Raw genomic sequence first — 20,587 nt, 5'->3', positions numbered from 1 at the left:
CAAAACAGGCCTGGCAATTTTCTAAAAGACAACCGTTTTGGTGATATTGGCTAAGCAGGCTCGATGGTCACGGATAACTTAGATACAAGGAAACAAACCCCAACAGTTTCCATTACAGAATGCTGTGAACTGAGATGCTTCAGTAATATGTAAATTAAGGAGACTTATGATTTCTTCCCCTCCTGGAATCCTCAAAGCCCCAGAGGGGTGCTCCTTCACTGCAGAGGGTCTGGATTCTTCAGTTACTATCAATTGGGACTCACGCAAGGGACCTGTTTATGGGTCATCAGGGCTCACCATGGCCAGGAAAAGAATTCCCTTCCTCTCCCTGTGGAGAGAAGCTTTGGCAGATAATCTGTTTCCCCAGGAGCTCGGACAGTGAACACAGACATCTGCTCCATCTGTTTGAAAGTGACAATTATGGTGGACTGAAATGAATCAGCATTCAGTTCTCAACACTGTCTTTGTGAACTTAATGGGACTCTGATCAGCTCTGAGTTCAAAATGGATAAAAACATGTTTCTGAAAAGCCAACAGCAGATCTGAGGACATGCTGGCCACGCAGGCGCTGAAGAACTCGGGGCTCTGTTGCGGTGCCAGAGGCCTCCCTGGAAATAGCTGAACATGAGCCACCTTAACAGACTTTCTGAGCAGGGCCTGGTGGTGCACAGCCCACAAGCCACTGACTCTCAGGTTAAATCGATCTGTTCTTAAGGTCCTAACTACCCTGGGCAGAGTCTAAGCTTCCTGTCACTGGAAGCAAGTAAGCAGACACTAGTAGAGACCTCTGATGGATGATGTTAAGGGGATCCTGTATGTGTAGGGGTCTGAATCAGATGATTCCAAATGTCTGTTGGAACCCTGAGTCTAAGACTCCATAATTTCTGATGTCCATGGATAAAAGGATGAACCAAGGCCCATCGTATTGACTGACCCCAAGGTGATGTTCTTGAAGTGTCTCTGGATCATCAAACTGTGATTACACTGAGTGCTAAGTGCCCTTTACAGTGTTCTAATGCTTTCAAGACTGCAAACCGCCTGCTGTGCAACGACCTTAGCCAACTACCAAGCATTTACTGTGAGCCAGGCCCTGTGTTAGGTGCCTTACACGTGCTGTTTTGTCTGTCCTTACAGTACCACTCTTCATCGCGGTGCGCGGGCCTCTCACTATTGCGGCCTCTCTTATTGCGGAGCACAGGCTCCAGACGCGCAGGCTCAGTAGTTGTGGCTTATGGGCCTAGTTGCTCCGCGGCATGTGGGATCCTCCCAGACCAGGGCTCGAACCCGTGTCCCCTGCATTAGCAGGCAGATTCTCAACCACTGCGCCACCAGGGAAGCCCCTAAGTATCTTGATGGGTGGGTGTCATTAGATCTATTTTTACTATGAGGGAGGCTTGACGAACTTATATAATTTGCACAGGGTCATAGAGCTCATAAATGGTGGAACTGAGATTTGAACCAGGCCTTTTTGACCCCCGTGGTGTGGGGAATTGTGGCTTTCTGGGTAATTATTAGCAGACTTTTCTACGACTTTCCTAATGAGGGGTTAACCCACTCCTCACGCCCCGTATACATTTGAGTTAGGAGTAAGAAGTGTGTCTATAGATGGCTAGACAGGTGGTAGGAAAGGCAGGCTAGGGAGACAGGTCTTGGAATAAAGCAGCCCAGGGGAGCTTCTGCACAACAGGTCCAGGGCATGCTGATGGTCCTGAGATGGCTGGACGGAGGGCACAGGCTCTGGCCTTGGAGTGAAGGACCTGGGCTCTGTCTGGTCTCAGCTGCAGGAGCAGTGAAATTCACAGCCTCTCCTCCTTTTATACCAGCACACCTTTGCCCACCTTCTTCCCAGGCCTCCCACTACTGCCCCCAAGGGAAGAGGGGGTGCTGGTCTGACTGGTCAAGTGCAAGGACACTGATATACTTGTGGGCAGGTCACTGTACATCGGGAAGTCAGACTGCAGCTCTGCTGCCTCTCCAAGCTGAGTCCCTCGAGGAGGACCAGGCCCACATATTCTCTCTGTGGCCCCGTCTCCATCCTGTTTGGTGGGGATGGTGCCCACTTTGTCCCCCTCTCTCCTTTGACTCCCTTCGTCCATGCTGCCGCCGGCCAGGGTGAGGTAGGTCCCTGGAACAGGTGTGGAGCTTTTGGGGGCTGAGTCTGCGGTGTGACCCAGCACAGCTTCAGCCAAGTTCTTCCCCAGGGGTTTCTGGTGCCAGCCTAGGTGGTGGTCAGTGGTAGGTACCCTGGCCACATTTAGCTAGAGTCTACGTGCTCATCACTCTTGGGAATCCTGTGGGGAGACAGGATCTTTTCCAGGGCTAGGATCTGGGCATTTCTGGGTTCCTCTTATCATAACAACATCAAACTCCCAACACAAACACCGGTCATCACTGCCTTTAGACCACGTGTTTTCCCGGTCTCCTTTTCCTTGCCTGTAAGATGAAGATGTTAAACAAAGCCACTTCTGGAGGCTCTTCCAGCTCAGACCTGGGGCCCCTGGAAGCTGAGTGGATTTATCTAGTAGGCACGGGGGTCGACGGCCAACCTGCGGGAGGAGGGTGACGTGGGTCGACCGGTGGCTGAGCCCTGAGGGTTTATGGTGGAGCAGCGAGGCCGGGCCCCCGAGAGGCCGGAGCAAGCTCCTGAATCCTCGCCTTTACACAGCTGAGACGACCCAGGTTCCATGTGTGAGCAAATGCATTTCAGCAGGTGTGACTGCTAAGGTCAAGGATATCTGCATCACCAAGAGGATGCAGATGCCTTTCAAAGGGGGTTGGCATGGTCTGCAGCTACAGGCCTGTCAGAAAGACCCCGTTAGTTTAGATTAAAGCAGCAAATGAGGGAGTTCCCTGGCAGTCCAGCGGTTAGAACTTGGCACTCTCACTGCCAGGGGCCCGGGTTTGATCCCTGGTCGGGGACCTAGTATCCCGCAAACCCCTCGGAGCAGCCAAAAAAAAAAAAAAAAGCAGCAAATGAATCCCACATTTTGCTCCATTCCCTCCCAGGAGCTGCCAGGCTGAAGATGTTACTGTCTTTTAGTGAGCTCAGAGGCAGTGAGAGCCACAGCCTTGGAAAATCCATCTGGATAGACTGATGGAGAGCGGGAGAGAGGGACTCTAATTTACTGGGGGTTGACCACACGCCAAGCACTGTGTGGTCACATCTACCATACCGCAAGGCCAGCTGTGCCATCAGACTGGCTCAAGCTGAGTCCCAGGCCCTCCATACGTACATTATTATACCTCTTCTCTGTGCCAGACCCACACCAGGTGCTGGGGACGCAGGGGCGAAGGAAACGGACACAGTCCCTGCACTCAACCTCTTCATTAGCAAAAGGAATACCCATACCTGCATCTTAGGGTTGTCTGTACATTTAAGGAGGGAAAATACGCAAAGCACTTAGCAGAGTGCCTGGTACGTAGTATGTTCAATAAACAGTAGTTATTAAGTGCAGAGCAAGCCCCAAAGGCCTCAGGGGGTCCCACGTGACGCATCAACCTGCAGCTCAGAGGTGAAGCGATTTGCCTAAGGGCACCTAGACAGTAGCTGGCAGGGGCTGGATCTGAACTCAGGTCACAGTCCCTTGCATCCTGAAGACACAAGGAGAAGTAATCGAATGGAGCCAGCTTACAGATGGAGCAGGGACGGGGGAACCGGGACCGATGTCATGAATGAGCTCCGGTGCCCAGAGTGCAGCAGGCCCCGCAGGCTTTCACTGGATGAGTGAGAACACGCACAGGCGAGCTGGCTTGTCTCATGATGTCTTGCCAACTGCATGGACAGGGCCACCAGCCAGAGACAACATGTAATGTCACCTATTAATTCCCTTCACATCTTTTGGGGATGAGGGGGAGAATCGATGCCTAAATAGCTGAAGCAGAACTGACTTCTCGGTTCATGTGGTCATCTCCTGGCTCAGCTAGCACGAGTCAGTCTGAATGGAGCTCTCTTTCCAACTACTCAATTTTTGAGAACTTTTAAAGTAAATACCTAGAAAGATGGAACAATCCACTGATGTGGGGCCCAGAGTCTCTTGGTGAGCACTTGGATTGTGGCTGTTCTTGGCATCAGGCACTGCCCACCACTCTTGCCACCTGCTGGGGCCCAAAATACTCTTGGTCAGAGGATCAGTCGCTCCCAAAGCAAATGCATCCTGTCGGCTGGCAGATGGACCGTTGTCGGAAGCGGACTGTTCATCTCTGGGAATTCTGGTGATGTTCATTTCCTGCCCAAAGTATCACGTTTGGCAGGCGCACGTTTTGTCTTGGTTCTGGGTGGGCAGGAGTCCTACACGGGCCGTGCACATGCTGGCTGATTATGCCTGCCGGGAAGTTGGAGAGTGGAGTGGCCCTGGGTCACCAGGAGGCTTGGGCGACATGCCGATCAGCTGGCCACGGTCTCGGAGTTGGTGGGGTCCACCGTGATGAGGCAGCTTGAGCCCTTCATCACCCAAAGGCCTCAGCACCGTTCTCTGCAGGCAGCGCTCATGGCAAACTTCATGGGTTTCACATCCCTCGTTAATGCATCAACTACTGACATGTACTGGGTTCCTTGTATGTGTCAAGCCTAGGCCAGGAGCTGGTGATACAGAGGTGAGTACAACAGACAATGCCTGACCCAGAGCTGTGAGTGAGTGTGGAGACAGACAGCTGAGTAAGGGTGAGGGAGGGTGCAGGGACGTGGCTGCACGAAGAAGAATGACCCAGATTTAGGGGCTGGGCGCTGGGCGCAGATCCCAGCTCTGCCACCTTCCAGCTCTGCCACCTCCCAGCTCTGACTTTGGGCAAATCCCTTAGACTCTCTGAGTCTCAGTGTCCTTGTCTGAGACTCTCTATAAAATGTGCTGAATCAAATGCCTGCCCCATGAGGATGTTGTGAGGATCAGAGTTAATAAAACCGTCACCGTCAGGCATCAGCACAGGCATCCCATCTGTGGCGACCGACACCAAAACCAAACCCACACTTGACCCTCTGAGATAAAGCAAGAATAACAGGGGCACCTTGTCTGGTGCGAGTTCCCAAATGAAGGAGCATTTCGCATAAGTTGCTGACTCCCTAATGAGAATCCTGTCCCCAGTGTTTGGAACGCTGATGTCTGAAGATTCTGGGTGTCCCTGTGGCTTCATGAGAAAGAATAACATTAGGAGAAATGCCTGCTTTTCCATCAAGAACAAACTGATGAAAACTTGGCAACCCTGGTGATTGTGAGGTGTGTGTTTTCCTTTAAGAACCTGCTGTGTGCGTGTGTGCGTGCGTGTGTGTAATTTGGCAAACCAGACCTTCCAAAGTCTAATTAGTTTACACCTTTTTGCAAAAACTACTTTCCTTTCCTAAATGCTCCCGAGTCTGAGTCTTCCTTCCACATGGAGTATGGAGGAGGGAACTTGCGAGCCACATTTTGAAGGATGTGTCTGAACTGGCTCCATGCCTGGGGTCAGGGGAGGGGAGAGCATTCTGGATAGCGAGAACAAGTGTAAAGGCACGAGAACATGTGTAAAGGCAAGGGATGCCTGGACCTTAGCAGACAGGAGTCACCCTGAACCCCCTTTTTTCATTCTGGGGGAGAGAAGAGCTCTGGGTGTGGCTGAAGGAAGGGCAGTTGATGGAACTCTCAGGACCTGCAACCAAAAAATCCAAATGGACCCACATGGGCACATTGCTTTGCTTCACACTGAACCTTAGCTGTAAAATGGAGATAATTATCCTGACCTTGGGTTACTGTAAGAATTAGAGAACATGTCATGAAAGAGGCATGGCTCAGCCATTGTGGACTCAAATTCCAGTTTCATCATTATTAATCCTGTAAGCATGAGCTAATTACTTCCCCTCTGTAAGCAAGCCTCAGTTTCCTCATCTGTAAAATGGGGCTAATTAAAACCTCATAGGATTATTGGGAGGATTAAATAAAATAAGGCATGCAAAGTGTTTAGCTGTGCCTAGTACATAGTAAGTGCCCAAAAATCGTTAGCTGTTGAGATGATGATGATGATGATTAGAATGAATCAATCATGGAAGCAGGTAGGCGGGGTCTCAGTAAACTCCCGTTGAACCTGGGTCTGTCTATTTCTGCACGGAGAAGATTCCTCAGCCACACGAAGCATTCAAATACTCATCCAGAAGGCGAGGGATTCCCACTGGGAGTCAGTCCTTCCCACCACCCACGTCTGAGTATGTGGCAAGACTGCTCTGAGAATCCGATTAACTGATGGAGGAAGCTTGGCAGGTGCGTCCAGCCCCCGAGGTACCCCTGCAAACCCAAACCACCTACCTGGGCTGTGGGAGGAGCACAGCAGGCCTGGAAGCCTTGCTGAGCATCTGACTGTGTCCTGGGGGGCTGGCTTCTTGTGACTCTATTTCGTAAGCCAAGTACTTACGGGCTTTAAGTGGTAGAGACAGATGTCTCCACCTAAGGGCAGGAGGTTCACATTAAGGGTGTCAGCCCCAACCAGGCGGCTACCCTAGAACTTGGTATGCAAGTACAGTAAGGCTCCCTTTACTGAGCACCTACTACATGCCAAGTGCTTTTCGGATGACTGACGTCCATCACTGCCCACCCCCACAGCCATTCTGCAAGACCCCAACTCATGTCTCAGGGAGGGCAGATTATTTAACAGACTGGACTGTCAGCTCCATGAGGACGGGGGCTGCACTGGCTAGTTTGTTGTCATCTCCCCAAAGCGCAGCATGTTGCCTTGCACACAGTAGGTGCTTCATGAATATGAGTTAATGGAGTGAATTTGATTGTGACAAGTTCTCCATTGGGAAGGTCTGATCTGAGATACTGCTTTGAGTGAAAACATCCAGCCAGAAGGGCTCAAAACAACAATATGAATAGGAGCTCTGGAGTCAGAGAAAGGTATCAAAATCTTAGTTCTAGGGCAAGCTACTCCACCTTTCTCTAAATCTCACTGTTCTCATCTGAAAAACGGGACAGGATTACTTATCTTATGGGGTTGTTGTGAGGGTTGACACGAATGTACATAAATCCGTGAGCAAGAACCAGCCAGAGAGCTGGGCCTTCGTAAGTGGCAGCCGTTGCTACACTATCGCTATGACAGTCATTCCCATTTGTGGGCAGCATTTTCACCAGGTCATCTCCCTTGATTCTCTGGGCCCTGGGCACGGTCTGGAGCCAATCACCATCAACACAGCTCAGAGCTTTGTCCGCCTGGAGCCTGCTCCCAGCCAGACTGGAACCAGCTCTGGTCCTCCAGTGGGTAACGTGTGGGGAATCTTTGCTGCTTCTGTCTGTGTGTGGGCCCCTTGGCCGAGCTCCTGGGTACCACCAATCGCTGGGGCTCTCACCCAAGCATCCTCTGCCACACTCTGGCTTTCCATCAAGGTGTACGTCTATCCTGCAAGCTGTGAGGCAGGGTGGAGGAAGAGAGAAAACTCCCTATTTTGTAGATAAAGAAACTGAGGCTTCAGCTGAGAATTAATTACAGAGGCCAGAATCCAATAAGGTGTTCTGGCTGGAGCACATGGTGGGAATACATCCACTGGTCCTTCATGGATGTTAGAAATGTCCACGTGCCTTGCTCTGGCCAATGAAACATGAGTGAAAGTGACGTTTACTTCCAGGTGAAAGTGTTTTAAGAGCCAGTGTGTAACTCACCACAATCTCTGTCTCCTACTGAAGGAGGCTCCATTGGCCTGGATCTGTGAGTGACTATAAAGATCAGAACCCCCTGCCCACCCACAGTGGACAGATGGCACAAGTGAGAAATGAACCTTTGCTGTGTTACACTGCTAAGATTTGGGGGATGTTTGTTACTGCAGCATAACCTCACCTATCCTGACTGATACAATGTGAATGTTTATAACGTTAGACAATTCACTTATAGAGCACTCTCTGTTGGCTTTATCCCAGGTACAGGAGGCATAGAGGTTGGTCAGACACAATCTCTGCCCTCAAGGGGCTTGTAGTCTAGACACCCATTTGTAAGGAAGCTGCCCACACTGAACTTGAGGGAGGGGCAGGCCCGGGTGAGGGACACCTTGTGAATGGTTGCATATCCCCTAAGCAGTAACCCCCTGCTGTTTGCAACATGGCCCAAAAAGGAAATGAAACTGTGAGATAGTTAATGCTACAGGCAGCTTTTCTTGGGGGAGGGAAAAAGGATGGGCTGCAGCTAGGAGGGGGCAGGGGGTGGGGGTAGGCTTGCTGAAGGATTCTGTACTCTGTGTGACTCTAGGATTTATTGCTACATTTCATTACTTGGTCTCAAGGGAACCCAGAAAACAATTAGTGGATTCAACTGCATTAGAGTAATTCCTCTTTTACATTCCCCTAACTCAGATAATGACAGCTTTCCTGCAATTAGGAGAGGGTCTCCTTGGCGTGCAGATTAATTGGGTGTTAAACAAGCAGGGCTGCCTGAAACCAGACAGCTGAGCTGGAATGAATTAGATGTGAAAGAGCAGCTCCGGGCAAAGGGTGAATAATTCATTCACAACCACAGACAGCCAGCTGGAGACTTGAAGGTGCGCCATCAGCAACACAAGGCCAGGACTTGGGAGGGGGTTGTCTAGGAAGAGGGGGCAAGGCGGGTGTAGGAACAGAAAGGAACAGACACTGTGGGCCCCCACGCTGGTGGGAGGCTGATTTTCCCTCAACAGGGTCCAGGGACAAGCTCACCTGTGTGTGTGGTGCTCTAATCCTAGGTGCCAGCCCCCCGCCCTTTTTTTTTCTGGCCGTGCCGTGCATGGCTTGTGGGATCTTAGTTCTCAACCAGGGATCAAGCCCAGGGGCTCGGCAGTGAAAGCGTGGAGTCCTAACCACTGGACAACCAGGAAATTCCAAGCCAGCTCCCTTTTATAAAGCTTAAGACAGATTTTAGCATAATATAAATGCTCAGTAAGAATTACCAGGCTCTTATATGCCAGCATTTATATGCACTATTGCATTTAATCCTTACAACCTTGATGGCAATACTATTATCATTCCCTGTGTTTCACACGAGTCACCTGGAGTTCAGAGCGGGTAGGTGAACCTGGCAGTGCGTGTGGGATTCAAACCAGATGCCCTGGCTCCACAGCCCACATATTTGCAGCACCTGAGCTGGTATCTTCTCGGTGGGGAAGAGCTGTGTGGCCCCGTCACCTAATGACGCAAAGGCCTGCATCTGTGCCATCCTTCCAGCTGTGTCTGGTCCCCCGTCTGTTGATGGGTGGGGACTGGGGGGTAAGTGGTAAAGCCCTGAAGGCCAGAGGCTCCCTGGATGGCTGGCAAGGGGACACGGGGGATGACAGAGAAAGAGAACACAGGAAGATGAGGGCCACACTCAACACGCAGGAATCTGAGCCTCTTTTTATGAGTGTGTGTACGTCCATGTTTTTATTAATTTTACTTCGTAGTCTGGGTGGCCTTGGGCCCAGGCCCCCCAGGGGGCCGTCAGGGAGGCCACGCACAAGCGCCCAGCTCCCGGGTTCAGGACCCCTCAGTTCCCCTCTGCACGTGGGTGTGTTTTGTTTCCAACTTCCCATTTCTATAAGCCACCAGGAGTTACCTTACATAATCTCCGGAAAGGAAGAGGGAAACTGGGGAAATAAACGGCTCTGAGGCCTGGCATCAGGGGCTTGCCGTCCACCTGGAGGAGCTGAGAAGGCTGGCAGGGCAGGCAGGGTTAGACAGCGTGCCTGTGCCCCATGGCACGGGGAGCCTTCTTCTGCCCCAGAGAGAAAGCGGGCCCCAGCTCCCCCCACGTGAGAGCAGCTGCTGTTTACATCTGGAATTAGCCTCAGCCACTGAGGGGCAGACCCCTTCTTGGAGGATTCTTGACCAAGGTCAAGGCAAAGGGTCCTTTATTACCTCCCGTCCAGACACAGGGTGGCATGGGATGTTATTAAGTAGGGGAAACTATCAGGCTGATCAAGAATAAAGACTCTTGTTCAGAGTCTTCTGGCCGTTGAGTTCCTCCTTCGGAAGGTGACCGGATGGGGAGAAAACCAGCTGCACTTTTGGCCGCTGGGCTTCTATTCAGATTCCTACCCAATTCTTGTTATTTGGGAAGCTTCCCATCCATTCAGGAGAGGCCCTTGGGGTCGGCTGAGTTGCTGCCGTGTGTGTGTGTGTGTGTGTGTGTGTGTGTGTGTGTGTGTGTGTGTGTGTGTGTGTGTGTGTGTCAGGAGAGGCCCTTGGGGTCGGCTGAGTTGCTGCCGTGTGTGTGTGTGTGTGTGTGTGTGTGTGTGCGCGCGCGCGCGCGCGCGTGCGAGCACGCGAAAGAGAATGTGTGCACGGGGGTAGGGGGGTCAACCACAAGCTGCCCAGCACTGACCACCCCCTGCCCCCAGCGCCTCCCTCTGCAGGACTATGCTCAGCTGTTCATTCGTCCCACAATTCAGAGGCCGAGCGTCTAACCAGTCGGTTCCAGCACTTTAACCCGGCATTCGAGACCTGTGCCAGGCTCCTGTCCTAACCGTTTCCCACATTCCACCTTGGTCCCCTCTCACAGGCTGCAGAAAAACTAGACTCAACGTTTTCAGACACTCTGAGAGCCCTTCCTCTTCCCTGCTGGCCAGACTCTCTGGAATTCCCCTCCCTCTAGATCCTCTGGAGGAGCCCCACCCACGTTCAAGGTCTGGGTCCTCTGCAAAGTATAGCACAGTTGTTACGAGCGAGGGCCCTGGAGCCAGACACCCTGGCGTCGAATCCCGGCTCTGGCTCTTAGGATCCGCCTGGCTTTCCCTCGCAGCCTCGTTCAGCTTCTCATCCCGGAAGCAGGAAGAATAACAACCTCCCGGGGGGTTGCCGGGAGACCGAGATCCTGCACAGTGCATGGCCCGGCACACGGGGAGTCTGCACCAGGCTCTTGAGCCTGTCAGCCCGAAGTCAAGTCCACCCACCTTCCCGAGCTCTCAGAACGTGCCATGTGCCGGAGAGGTGGTGGGGCACAGGCAGATCCCGCCTGCCTGGAATTCACCATCTAACGTGTGCGCCAGAAAGTAGACAGAAAACGACAAGCGCCTCCGTCTACACGACACTCACCACAGTTCCCCGTGCACAGTAGGTCCTCAGATTAGAGGAAGAAGCGTTTACCGAGTGAACCCAAATTGCAGCAGGTACTTTCACATTCATCGTCTCGTTTTAATCACTTGAAGAGCCTTCGAGGTAAGTGTACTAAGTCCCACGTTCAGATGAGGAAGCTGAGGCTCAGAGAGGTTAAGTGACTTGCCCAAGGTGCCACAGCTCGTCAGTGATGAAGCTGGGACCCAGATCCAGGTCTGCCTGATACCAAAGCCCCAGTTCTCAGTGGTGGGCTATGAAGAGCCAGGGGAGGGAGCAGCGGCCAGGAAAGAGGCGGGAAGGAAGCTGCTTTGAGAACCACCCGCCAAGGGCTGAGGGTGGAGCATCTCCCTCCCACTGGTTTCCGGCCTCAGTTGCCGGAGGCAGCTGATGGGGACATCAGTTCCAATGGCCGTGTCCAGATGGTCAATGGTAATTAATTTGTTCAGGAGGGGAACTGGAGACTTGGCTTATATTAATGATCTGAAGTTAACATGTAATTTATGCTAACTGGAGCCAAAGACACGCCTTTGTCCCCCAGACCACGTCATCCAGGTGATAAGGAGCCTGGCAGATGGGTCTGCTGCGTGGACTGGGGGAGGGATGACCAGGAAAGGAGCAAAACGATGACAGCGCAGAGCGTGACAACTTGCCAGGGGCCTCCCTGGCGGCAACAGCTCTAGAGCGCAGGGGGCGAGCACAGCTACCCCCAACGCCGGCAGAGATACTTCAGCCTAAAAGCCGCTACAGGATGTGTGGACCAGGACCCAGCACTGGGCCATCTGCCTGACCTCCATGCTCTCTGGCCTTTGACACTGCCCAGAGGTGACAAGAACCTCCTGTTGCAAAGGGAGAGACCGACGTCCAGGGAGGCTGAGTCCTTACCCAACCCAGGCTCCCCAGGTGAGCAGAGGTAGGACTCAGACCCAGGTCTTGGCTGCCTGCAAAGCCCATGCCCTCCTTCATCCCCGAGTCAGAGTCTGGATCACCGTTTGGCAAACATTTGCTCCCCTCGTCCTCCGCTGTGGACAGAAGGAGTGTAAGGGGCAGCGGGGACTGCCCACCCCACTGACCTAGGGCTTGGCTGTCACTTGCTTTGACCAGCAAAATGTGCGTTAAAGACTGCTGAAAATTCTTTGCTACTTCCCGCCATCCAGAGAAGGAATTCTCTCTGCTGCTGCTGTGCTACACCAGGAGAGAGGTTAGCCCGGGTCCCACGCACGGTGGACCACCCCAAGTGCCCTGAGCTCTGCACCTCACCCCCCTAACCCCTTGCTATGGCAGCCCCTCGTGACAGATCTGCCCCAAACCGGCATTCAGTCCTGGAGGCCTCAGCGACCCGAGACCAGGGCAGGGGCCCTCAAGCTTTCCACTGCATCAACACTGAAAGTATGTGTTCAGATGGCATGACACACTCCCAAAGGTGTCTGTAGTGGGTTGAATGGTGGCCCCCTCAAAAGATGTGTCCATTCAGAACCTGTGAGTGAGACCTTACTTGGAAAAGACCCTCCATTAAACAGTATTCCACCTCTGCAGGAACTCTGTGGCAAAGGCTACCAGTCATCACCCTACACCCATTCTCCCTCTGTCCTTGGTAACAGGTGTTGGAAAAGGCGTCTTTGCAGATGTAATTAAATCACACAAATGTAATTAGTGAGGGATCCTGAGATGAGGCCATCCTGGATTTGAGTGGGCCCTAAAGCCACTGACACTGTCCTTAGGCGAGAAGAGATGACACAAAGGAGAAGGTGATGTGAAGACGAGGCAGGATGGAACGTGGCGTCTGCTAGCCTAGGACTGCCGGCCACCACCAGAAGCTGCAAGAGGCGCGGCTCTCCGCTAGAGCCTTCAGAGGGAGCACGGCCCTGCCAACACCCCGATTTCGGACTCTTCCACTCCCCTCCCACTCAAGAACCTGCATCAGAACACAAAGGCCATTTTTATAAAACTGTCTCACACCCACTCTAATTTACGTACGGAAGAAATAAACAATTTTCCAAATGACTGTTTTTTCTTTTTCGAGCTGTTTTAAACTCTAAGATCTGGGAACACAGTCACAAGACTCGCGACCTCTAGTGCAGAACCTCTGGCCTGGGGGATGGACTCCGGAGTGTTTTCACCTGTGACAATGGGCCAGCCTTACCTTTCTCCTGAGCCATCTCTCGCAGACAGAAGTAGATGACTCTGGCTCCCAGGCTGAAGCCAATCAAGGTGACAGGCCGCTGGCCCTGGGGGAGAAAGGACACAGGTGTTGGGGGCATGGTGCACAGCCAGTTCTAGAAAAACATCAGCCCCGATGACGGTGGCCCTTGCACACTTCTCAGCACCTGCCTCCCGCTTAATGAATCACGCCTGTGCTATTCCCGGCCCCAGGCTCTGATGTCTTCATCAGGAGAGTCTGGGGCTTCATTTATGCAGGAGGGCACCTGCTCAGGAATCGGCTTCTTCCCAGGTTGACAGGCAGCATCTGGCTGGGTTAATTCCCTGGTTTTATCTCAAACCATTACCCAGTGGCCGTCGCTCCTTCCCCATCCACCTGTGGCAAATGACTGCAGTGAAGCGGGGCCCTTCTGGAGCCGAGAGAGGAGGCGGGAGGTACCCCGGGTGTGATGGGAGAAAAAGGCAAAGAGTCACATGGGGTGGGGGGACACAACTGTTCTGTTCCTAGATAGGAAGTGGGGACATGAAATGTTGGCCTTATGCTATAAGAGGAGGTTGTAAGTTAGATGCGAAGAGGAATTTTCTGACTCAAGAACTTGTAGGAAAGGCAACTTGAAAAAGAAAGTCATGAGAGGTATTTGGGTACAACTTCTACATGGAGGGAGAGGGCAGATGAGTTCCAAAGGTCCAGCTGGTCTCAGTACTCCATTCCTTTCCCTTGCTTTTGGGCCGGTATATGTACCCACCCTCCCCCCTACCTCCATCTACTGCCATGGAAGACCCTCCATTAGACAATATTCCAATTCTGCAGGAACTCTGTGGCAAAGGCTACCAGTCATCACCCTACACCCATTCTCCCTCTGTCCTTGGTAACAGAACTCCTGAGTTTTTCTGGGCCCACAGCTACCCAGCCAAAAATGAAGTTTCTCCAACTGCCCTGTAGCCAGGGATAGCCGCAGGGCTGAGTCCTGGCCAAGGGATGTGAAAGGCCCTTCCCTTCTACTTTCCTGCCTCGAACTGTCTGGAATGTGGATGGAACCCTAACTGTTTTACGTGGTATTTGGGCCACTGGAGATCTGCTCAGAGGGTAGCTCTATACTTCTGGAAAGGAAGAGCTGGCCTTGTCCACACCTGCAGAGGCCTGTTAGTTTTCACCTGATTGCTTGCTAGAGATGCACAGTCTGTAATTCTTACTGGTCCATCCTAGGACACTTTTTATCTTTTTGGCCACGCTGTGCTGCTTGTGGGACCTTAGTTCCCTGACCAGGGATCGAACCCGTGGCCCCTGCAGTGGAAGCATGGAGTCTTAACCACTGGACCGCCAGGGAAGTCCCCCTAGGGTGCTTTTATGACTTGAACTGGAGGAGCAATGACGACCACCCCCCACCCCCCCAAAGCCACTGGGCTACCCCCACGTGGGCTTGTCTCAGGTATGACGTCTGTGCACAAGTCAGCCCCCATGCTTCCCTGCTTCCTCGCCCCCTGCCCGCTCCCCCCACTCCTCGCCCCAGCTATTCCCAGGTACCTGCTGCCGGGAGAGTAGAATGTGGGCCAGGTGCTTGCCAACCTCTGCTGATCGATGGAGACACACACCCCAGGGGTTGTCGATGACATTGGCAACACTGAGGAGTGAGGCTGGCCAGGTCAGGGCAGCCACAAGGCCTGGGGAGGAGGGATATCGGTGATGAAGGCCGTGGTGGCGGCGGGGGGGGGGTCCTTCTAGGGAAGTGATCGGCTGGCTAATGGATGCCTGAGTGAATGCATCCAGAGTCTCTAACTTGGAATCTGTAAGTTTTCCACATGTGGTCAAACTGCTAAGTAGTACAGAAGAAAACTGAAGCTCACGCATTTCTGATACATGGCCTAGATCCCTTATGTTTAAGTATCTGCCATGTGTGAGATTCCAGAGATGGCCCCAATTTGTCACTCCACCCTGTATCCTCCCACTTGGCCTCATAACTCTGCAATGCCCCCTGCTCCTGCCCTGCCCATCCACTCTAGGCTCAATCATGTGACTTGCTTTGGCCAATGAGATGTTACTGGACGCGAGGCTTGAAATGGACTTGTGCCTCTAGTGCACTTCTGTTGTGGGTGTGGGATAGCCTGCGATCCCAGGACGGGGAGGAGAGACAAATGGAGCAGAGCCGAGTTGCCCTGGTTGCCCCAGGCAAGGCTGGCCTAGATCAGTGGACAGTCAGCTGACCCACAGATGCATAAGCAGGCCCAGCAAAGGTCAGCCAAATGAAGCCTCAACACTTCTGAGCTACTGTGATAAATGGTTGTTATTTTAAGTCACTGGGTTATGGGGTTGTTTGTTATGCAGCAGTTGCTAACTGACACACTATGTGATAATGTGATGGGCTGTTTATCTGTCTCCTCCCTATAAGGACCATAAACTTTGCCTCTCTGTGTTCTTGGAGACCAGCACTGTGCCTGGCTCACTGGGGGCCTCAGGCATGCAAAGGTACAGAACCAGTGTGGCTTGGGAGTGGTGGGAATGCTGCTGGTGGGGGTGAGGGGAGGCTTACCAGACAACACTGTGTATTTTAGGGCCTCCTGGGCCACCATGTTGGCAAGACCACTGAGGATGGTCTCCAGGGCGTTGCCAAGCTCCATCAGGTACGTGGCCTCCCAAGCCAGACAGTACTGCTCACGGCTGTGGGCCAGGGCAGCCCATGGGGCGCTGAAGGTGCCTGGGGAGAGCACAGGTAGGTGGGGTCTCTCCTGTAACAGAGGAGGCCTCTCACCCTTTCCCAGACGGTCGGCGACAGGGGCCCATTCACCCTTGCGGGGAGACAAGAGGCCCACCCCCGCCACTGAACGGCAGCTGACAGCAGAGCAGACGCGCTCCCAGACAGAGCACAGGGCCGCGCTGTGAGACAGCAGGCTGGGGTTCGAGACCCAGCTCCTGCATTCATTAGCAGTTGGGCGACCCCGGGCACCCTGGGTCACTATCCCACACTAAGCCTCACTTTGCTTAGCTGTCAAGTCGGGAGATTAGTATTTATCTCTTTTCATAGAGTAGTTATAAGAACCAAGTATTCCAACTACCGTGTGTGTCAAGTGTTATTTTCTCTCACTCTGCAGTAATTCTGGCATCGAGGATGCTACGAGCACACAAGAAGAACACACGGGGCCACGAGCAGCTGGCTCCCTGAACCGGGCGCATCTCAGTCAACAGACACGGCCTGGGAAATAGTCTGCAAATCTGGAGCAGAGGTGTTTGAGCCCAGCTCTGCCATGAGCTCGCTGGCTCACCCGATTTTTCTGAGCCTCAATTTTCTCACTTAGGGACTGGAAATGGGAGGACGATGACAGTACCAACCACGTGACCAACGTCAAGCAGGAAAATAAAACCATGACAGTCTGCCTCCCTCTCTCCCTCCCTCCTAGTCCTTCCTCTGCCTTGAGGATGTTATCACCTCTCCAGCAGGACTCTCAGACCCCCTGTGACCTGGCCCCTGCCTCCTTCACAGCCTCAGCATCCATCAGGTTACCCTCCAGAAACACATGCTTTTGATTTTGTTCGTTCACTCGTTCATTCATTCATTCATACCACAAACCTTAACTGAGTACCTAGACTATGCCAGGCCAGGCGCTTGACCCTGAGGATACAGACACCCATCATGGTAGGAAACGTTTAGTGAGCAAGTACTAAGTGCTGGGCAGCTCTGTGCTGAGGGATTTCCCATGCACTCTCTGATTTACCTCAACACAGCCTCTGAAATGGGGCTCCACAATTAGCCCCATTTTATAGCTGAGGAGGCTAAGCCATCCAGATAAAGTGCTCTCAGCCTGGGGAGGGAGAGGGCCATGCAAACATCATGTAGTCACTCATTTCTGGGCCGTGGGAGCATCGAGGGGCCCCGTGCATTTCTGCCCATGGCCCAAGTGACCTTCCACCCTTACTTGTCTCTGAGCTTCCAGCTCACTCGCCTTATCCCCGGGGAAGCTTCCCGGCCCCTTTGACAAGGGGGATCTAATGCACCTTGCACTTTTGCGTCCTGAGTTCTCGTCACAGTCTGCAATTTTCCATTTATTTTTGTGTCATCTGTTTAGTGCACGTCTGTCCTGCAGTCTGTCTGCCAAGCACTCGATTCCCAAAGCCTCATGAAAACAGGATGAATGAATGAACAGTGGAGCCAGCTTCCCAGAGGCTTCGGGTTCTGGCTCAGCCACATGCCTCGACCTGCCCGACCCGAAGGCCTCGTCCCTACCCGAGGGTGCTCTGCTGACATGCAGACCACTGAGGGGCTGCTCCCCGCTCTGCAGAGAGTCTGTCACAGGTCTGCAGCAGCTCAGGGATTAACTGTCTCTAGTTATGGACGAGGAGACGGCCAGCCCGAGACAGGATGTGGGCACAGATAGTGTGTGTGTGTGTGTGTGTGTGTGTGTGTGTGTGTGTGTGTGTGTGTGTGTGTGTGTGTGTGTGTGTGGGGTGGGCTCTGGACCTGTTAAAATGGAATGATGGCATCTGACTCACAGGTGTTGTGGGGATCATGTGAGAAGCTGCACGAAAAGCATTATGTAAACTGTAAAGTGCAGTACTGCATTCTATCCCCCTGTGGCCAAGAACATGGGCTATGGAGCCAGACAGAATGGGGGTGAGTCGTGCCCCAGTTCCTGACTAGCGAGGCGACCCTGGGCAGCCCTTATCAGCCTCGGTTTCCTCATCTGTAAAATGGGGGTGATAATGATGCCCACATCCGTGGCTTGAAGTGGGGGACTAAGTGAGCCAATGCATGCAAAAATGCCTGGCTTAGTGGTGAGCTCCAAAGCCATAAGCATGATTACAAACAATCCTAGTTAATAAAGGGGCAAGAAAGCCCATATATTCCCATCACACACGGAAGCCAGCCTGTGAGGACACGAGACTTCTTTCCTGGCCATCAAGGAGGCAGGACAAGGTGACTCATTTCCCTCCTGAACTTCATTCACCTACCTTGGTTACATTTCTTGTAACCACCGCCTCTGCCTAGGGAGCATATTGCACGATAATGGCCCCACCCCCAGCCCCCCGCCGCAAATGAACTTGATTTTGCCCTGGGGCCAGCCCAGCAAGGGGGTGGGTAAAACAACCATAAGGGCTTTGCTTTCCACACTGGTCAGAATTGCAAATTCCTTCACTTAGACTCTTGCTCCTTCCTTCCTGTCTCAGTCTTTCTGTAGCATGGATGGTATCATGAAACAAATGAAGAGAAACCCGTGAACTCTGGGTCAGGAGACCTGGGTTCGAATCCTGCATGTGCCACCTGTCTGCCATGTGATCCCTCTAGGTTTCCTCTTCGTCCAGATCAGGGTAAGAACAGCCCTCACCTCAGAGCATGGATGTGAGGGTCACTCGAGGTAACGTACGTCAAGCTCCTAGTGTGTGGGTGAAATGCCTGACTCATGGCGCTAGGTGCTCAGTCACTGTTCGAGAGTCCCGTTTGGGGACTGGCCCTGTTGCGCACATACCAATAAGACTCTGGCGCCCAGTAATGCCTCTCAACAGAGCCTGGGCATTTTCTCACCTGCCTCCTCCTGTGCTGTTTAGAACAGCTGTGGCTTCTGCCCTCGGATCCCAGCAATTTGGGAACCCAGGAGGCTCTGAGCTTGTGTATTTGGTCAGGACGCTCCAGACTCCCCGGCCCACCCTGTTCTCTCCCTGATTGACGACCTGCTTGCTGAGCCTCACACTGGGCACTTGGAAAAGTGAGCCAACAGTAAGCGGACCATGACCTTATTCCTCAGTGCCACCCTGGTTAGAATCCCCCCAAAACACACACGTTCAAATTAGAGCAGTAAAGGGAAATAACGTTTGTGGAATGTCACTAAAAACCAGGTGCTTTCCACACGTTACCTTGTTTAATTTAATCTTTGTAAGTGCCCTGAAAGGCAAGGATAATTTGTTCTACTTTACAAATGAAGCAGCCAAGGCACAGAGAGGTGAAGTAAATTGCTTGAGGTCACACAGCCAAGATGTACTGATTTCTCACCTACGTGTTGAAACTCCTTTGCTATCTTCCACTTGCTCTGAGGATAAACTCAAACTCCTCGCCACAGCTCACATGCTCCTGTGTGATCCGGCGTCACCCACACTCCTGTCTTCTAGCTCCCTGCTCAAGCCATCCTGTGCTTCTCTTGTACCACTAGGCCTTTCTACATGCTGCCCTTTTGTTTGGTATTCACTTCTTTCTCCTTCCTTCTCTGGCTACTTCCCAGCCAGTCCTTAGCCTAAATGCCACTTCCTCCAATAACTTTTCCCTCACTCCCCAGAAGCACTCTGTGCTTCCCCTATCGTGCCTTCCATAAAGCTTCCCTGTAATTACTTGCTCAATGATCTGTCTTCTGCCTTGGACCACATGTTCCATGGGAGCAGAGGCCATGACTGTGCTGCTCACCGCTGAATTCCTAGGACCTGGCTCAATGTCTGGCACATGCTCTATAAACTCTGTGGAAAGGATGGGTTGATGGGTGGGTGGGTGGGTGGTTAAATGGGTGAATGGATGGATGGATGGATGGATGAACAGATGATGGATGGGTGGAGGGGAAGACAGATGTGGGATAAAGTCATCTCACCTCTCCGAGTCTCAGTTTCCTCCTCTGAAAAATAGGTCCCCCCTACCCACCCCCTAAAGACATACACAGGCAAGAGCCTAGGCCAGCGTCTGGCCCACAGCAACAGACCCAGCTCAGCCAACATCCACCCGCTTCTGCATCCTTTTCTGCCCCTGGTCCTCACGGTATTTGCCAGATGCCAGCCATCCCGTGATGGCGATGGTGATGTGTAGCTGCCTGCCTTCTGTGAGAGGCAGAAACGTGAACTCTTCAATGGCCCCAACACGCTTCTTCATCTTGTATCCTAAAGAACCAGATACAAAAGTGAGAATGGGGGTCACTGGGGACCCTGGGGAATGTTAGAGTGGCTCTGTGTACTCACACACTCACAGTGACTGCCAACCGTGTGCCCTGTCCCTTGACAAGCGTCCCGTTTTTGAACTCATTAAGGTCGGTGCCGTTATCGTCCTGACTACAGATGAAGGTAACAGATTTCCAAAGGCTGGCTAGCCCCCAACTGGCAGAGCTGAAACTCAGAGCCCAAGCTCATAACCACCGCTGTGGCCTGATTCCGTGGGTACTACATTTTTTTCCCGCCCACGAACTTCAGGAGTGTAACACACTCCTCTCAGTGAAAGTGGTTTGAGCTGACCAAGATTCTCAATGTGGGAAGCAACATGCCACTTAACAGGAAACTCTGTGTGACTGGGGAGCTACTGACACATATGATTTGGAAACACTCCCCCACGGGATGCTGGTAAATGAGGGGTAGCCATGTGTCCTCTTACAAGAAGAAGCTCAACCGTCTCTGAGGCAGCCTGCCTGGAAACTTCTTAGATGGTGACAAGCAGGTCCAATCAGACCCTTTCTAAGAAGTCTAC

The 20,587-nt window shown here is 52.6% G+C and overlaps 1 protein-coding gene across 7 annotated transcripts in view; it reads right to left on the bottom strand.

Moving 5' to 3' along the window:
* The window catches only part of TMCO4 (transmembrane and coiled-coil domains 4), a 95,670-nt gene that overhangs the window by 29,173 nt on the left and 45,910 nt on the right, over nt 1-20,587 (bottom strand). For 5 of the 7 annotated variants that reach the window (XM_060141238.1, XM_060141237.1, XM_060141241.1 and 2 more), the window contains 4 exons: nt 19,891-20,010; nt 15,695-15,859; nt 14,692-14,828; nt 13,150-13,234 (listed from right to left, as the gene is read on the bottom strand). In XM_060141238.1, the coding sequence (XP_059997221.1) occupies nt 13,150-13,234; nt 14,692-14,828; nt 15,695-15,859; nt 19,891-20,010 (507 nt within the window). Of the gene's footprint in view, nt 1-3,309; nt 4,580-4,602; nt 5,122-13,149; nt 13,235-14,691; nt 14,829-15,694; nt 15,860-19,890; nt 20,011-20,587 lie in introns of those variants that run through there. The other 2 variants (XM_060141243.1, XM_060141242.1) reach the window with 2 other exon arrangements.

This window comes from Lagenorhynchus albirostris, chromosome 2 (assembly GCF_949774975.1).
Source record: "Lagenorhynchus albirostris chromosome 2, mLagAlb1.1, whole genome shotgun sequence".
In the NCBI taxonomy this organism is placed as follows: Eukaryota; Metazoa; Chordata; class Mammalia; order Artiodactyla; family Delphinidae; genus Lagenorhynchus; species Lagenorhynchus albirostris.
The sequence above is the reverse complement of the archived record's forward strand: the minus strand, read 5'-3'. Positions and strand labels throughout refer to the sequence as shown.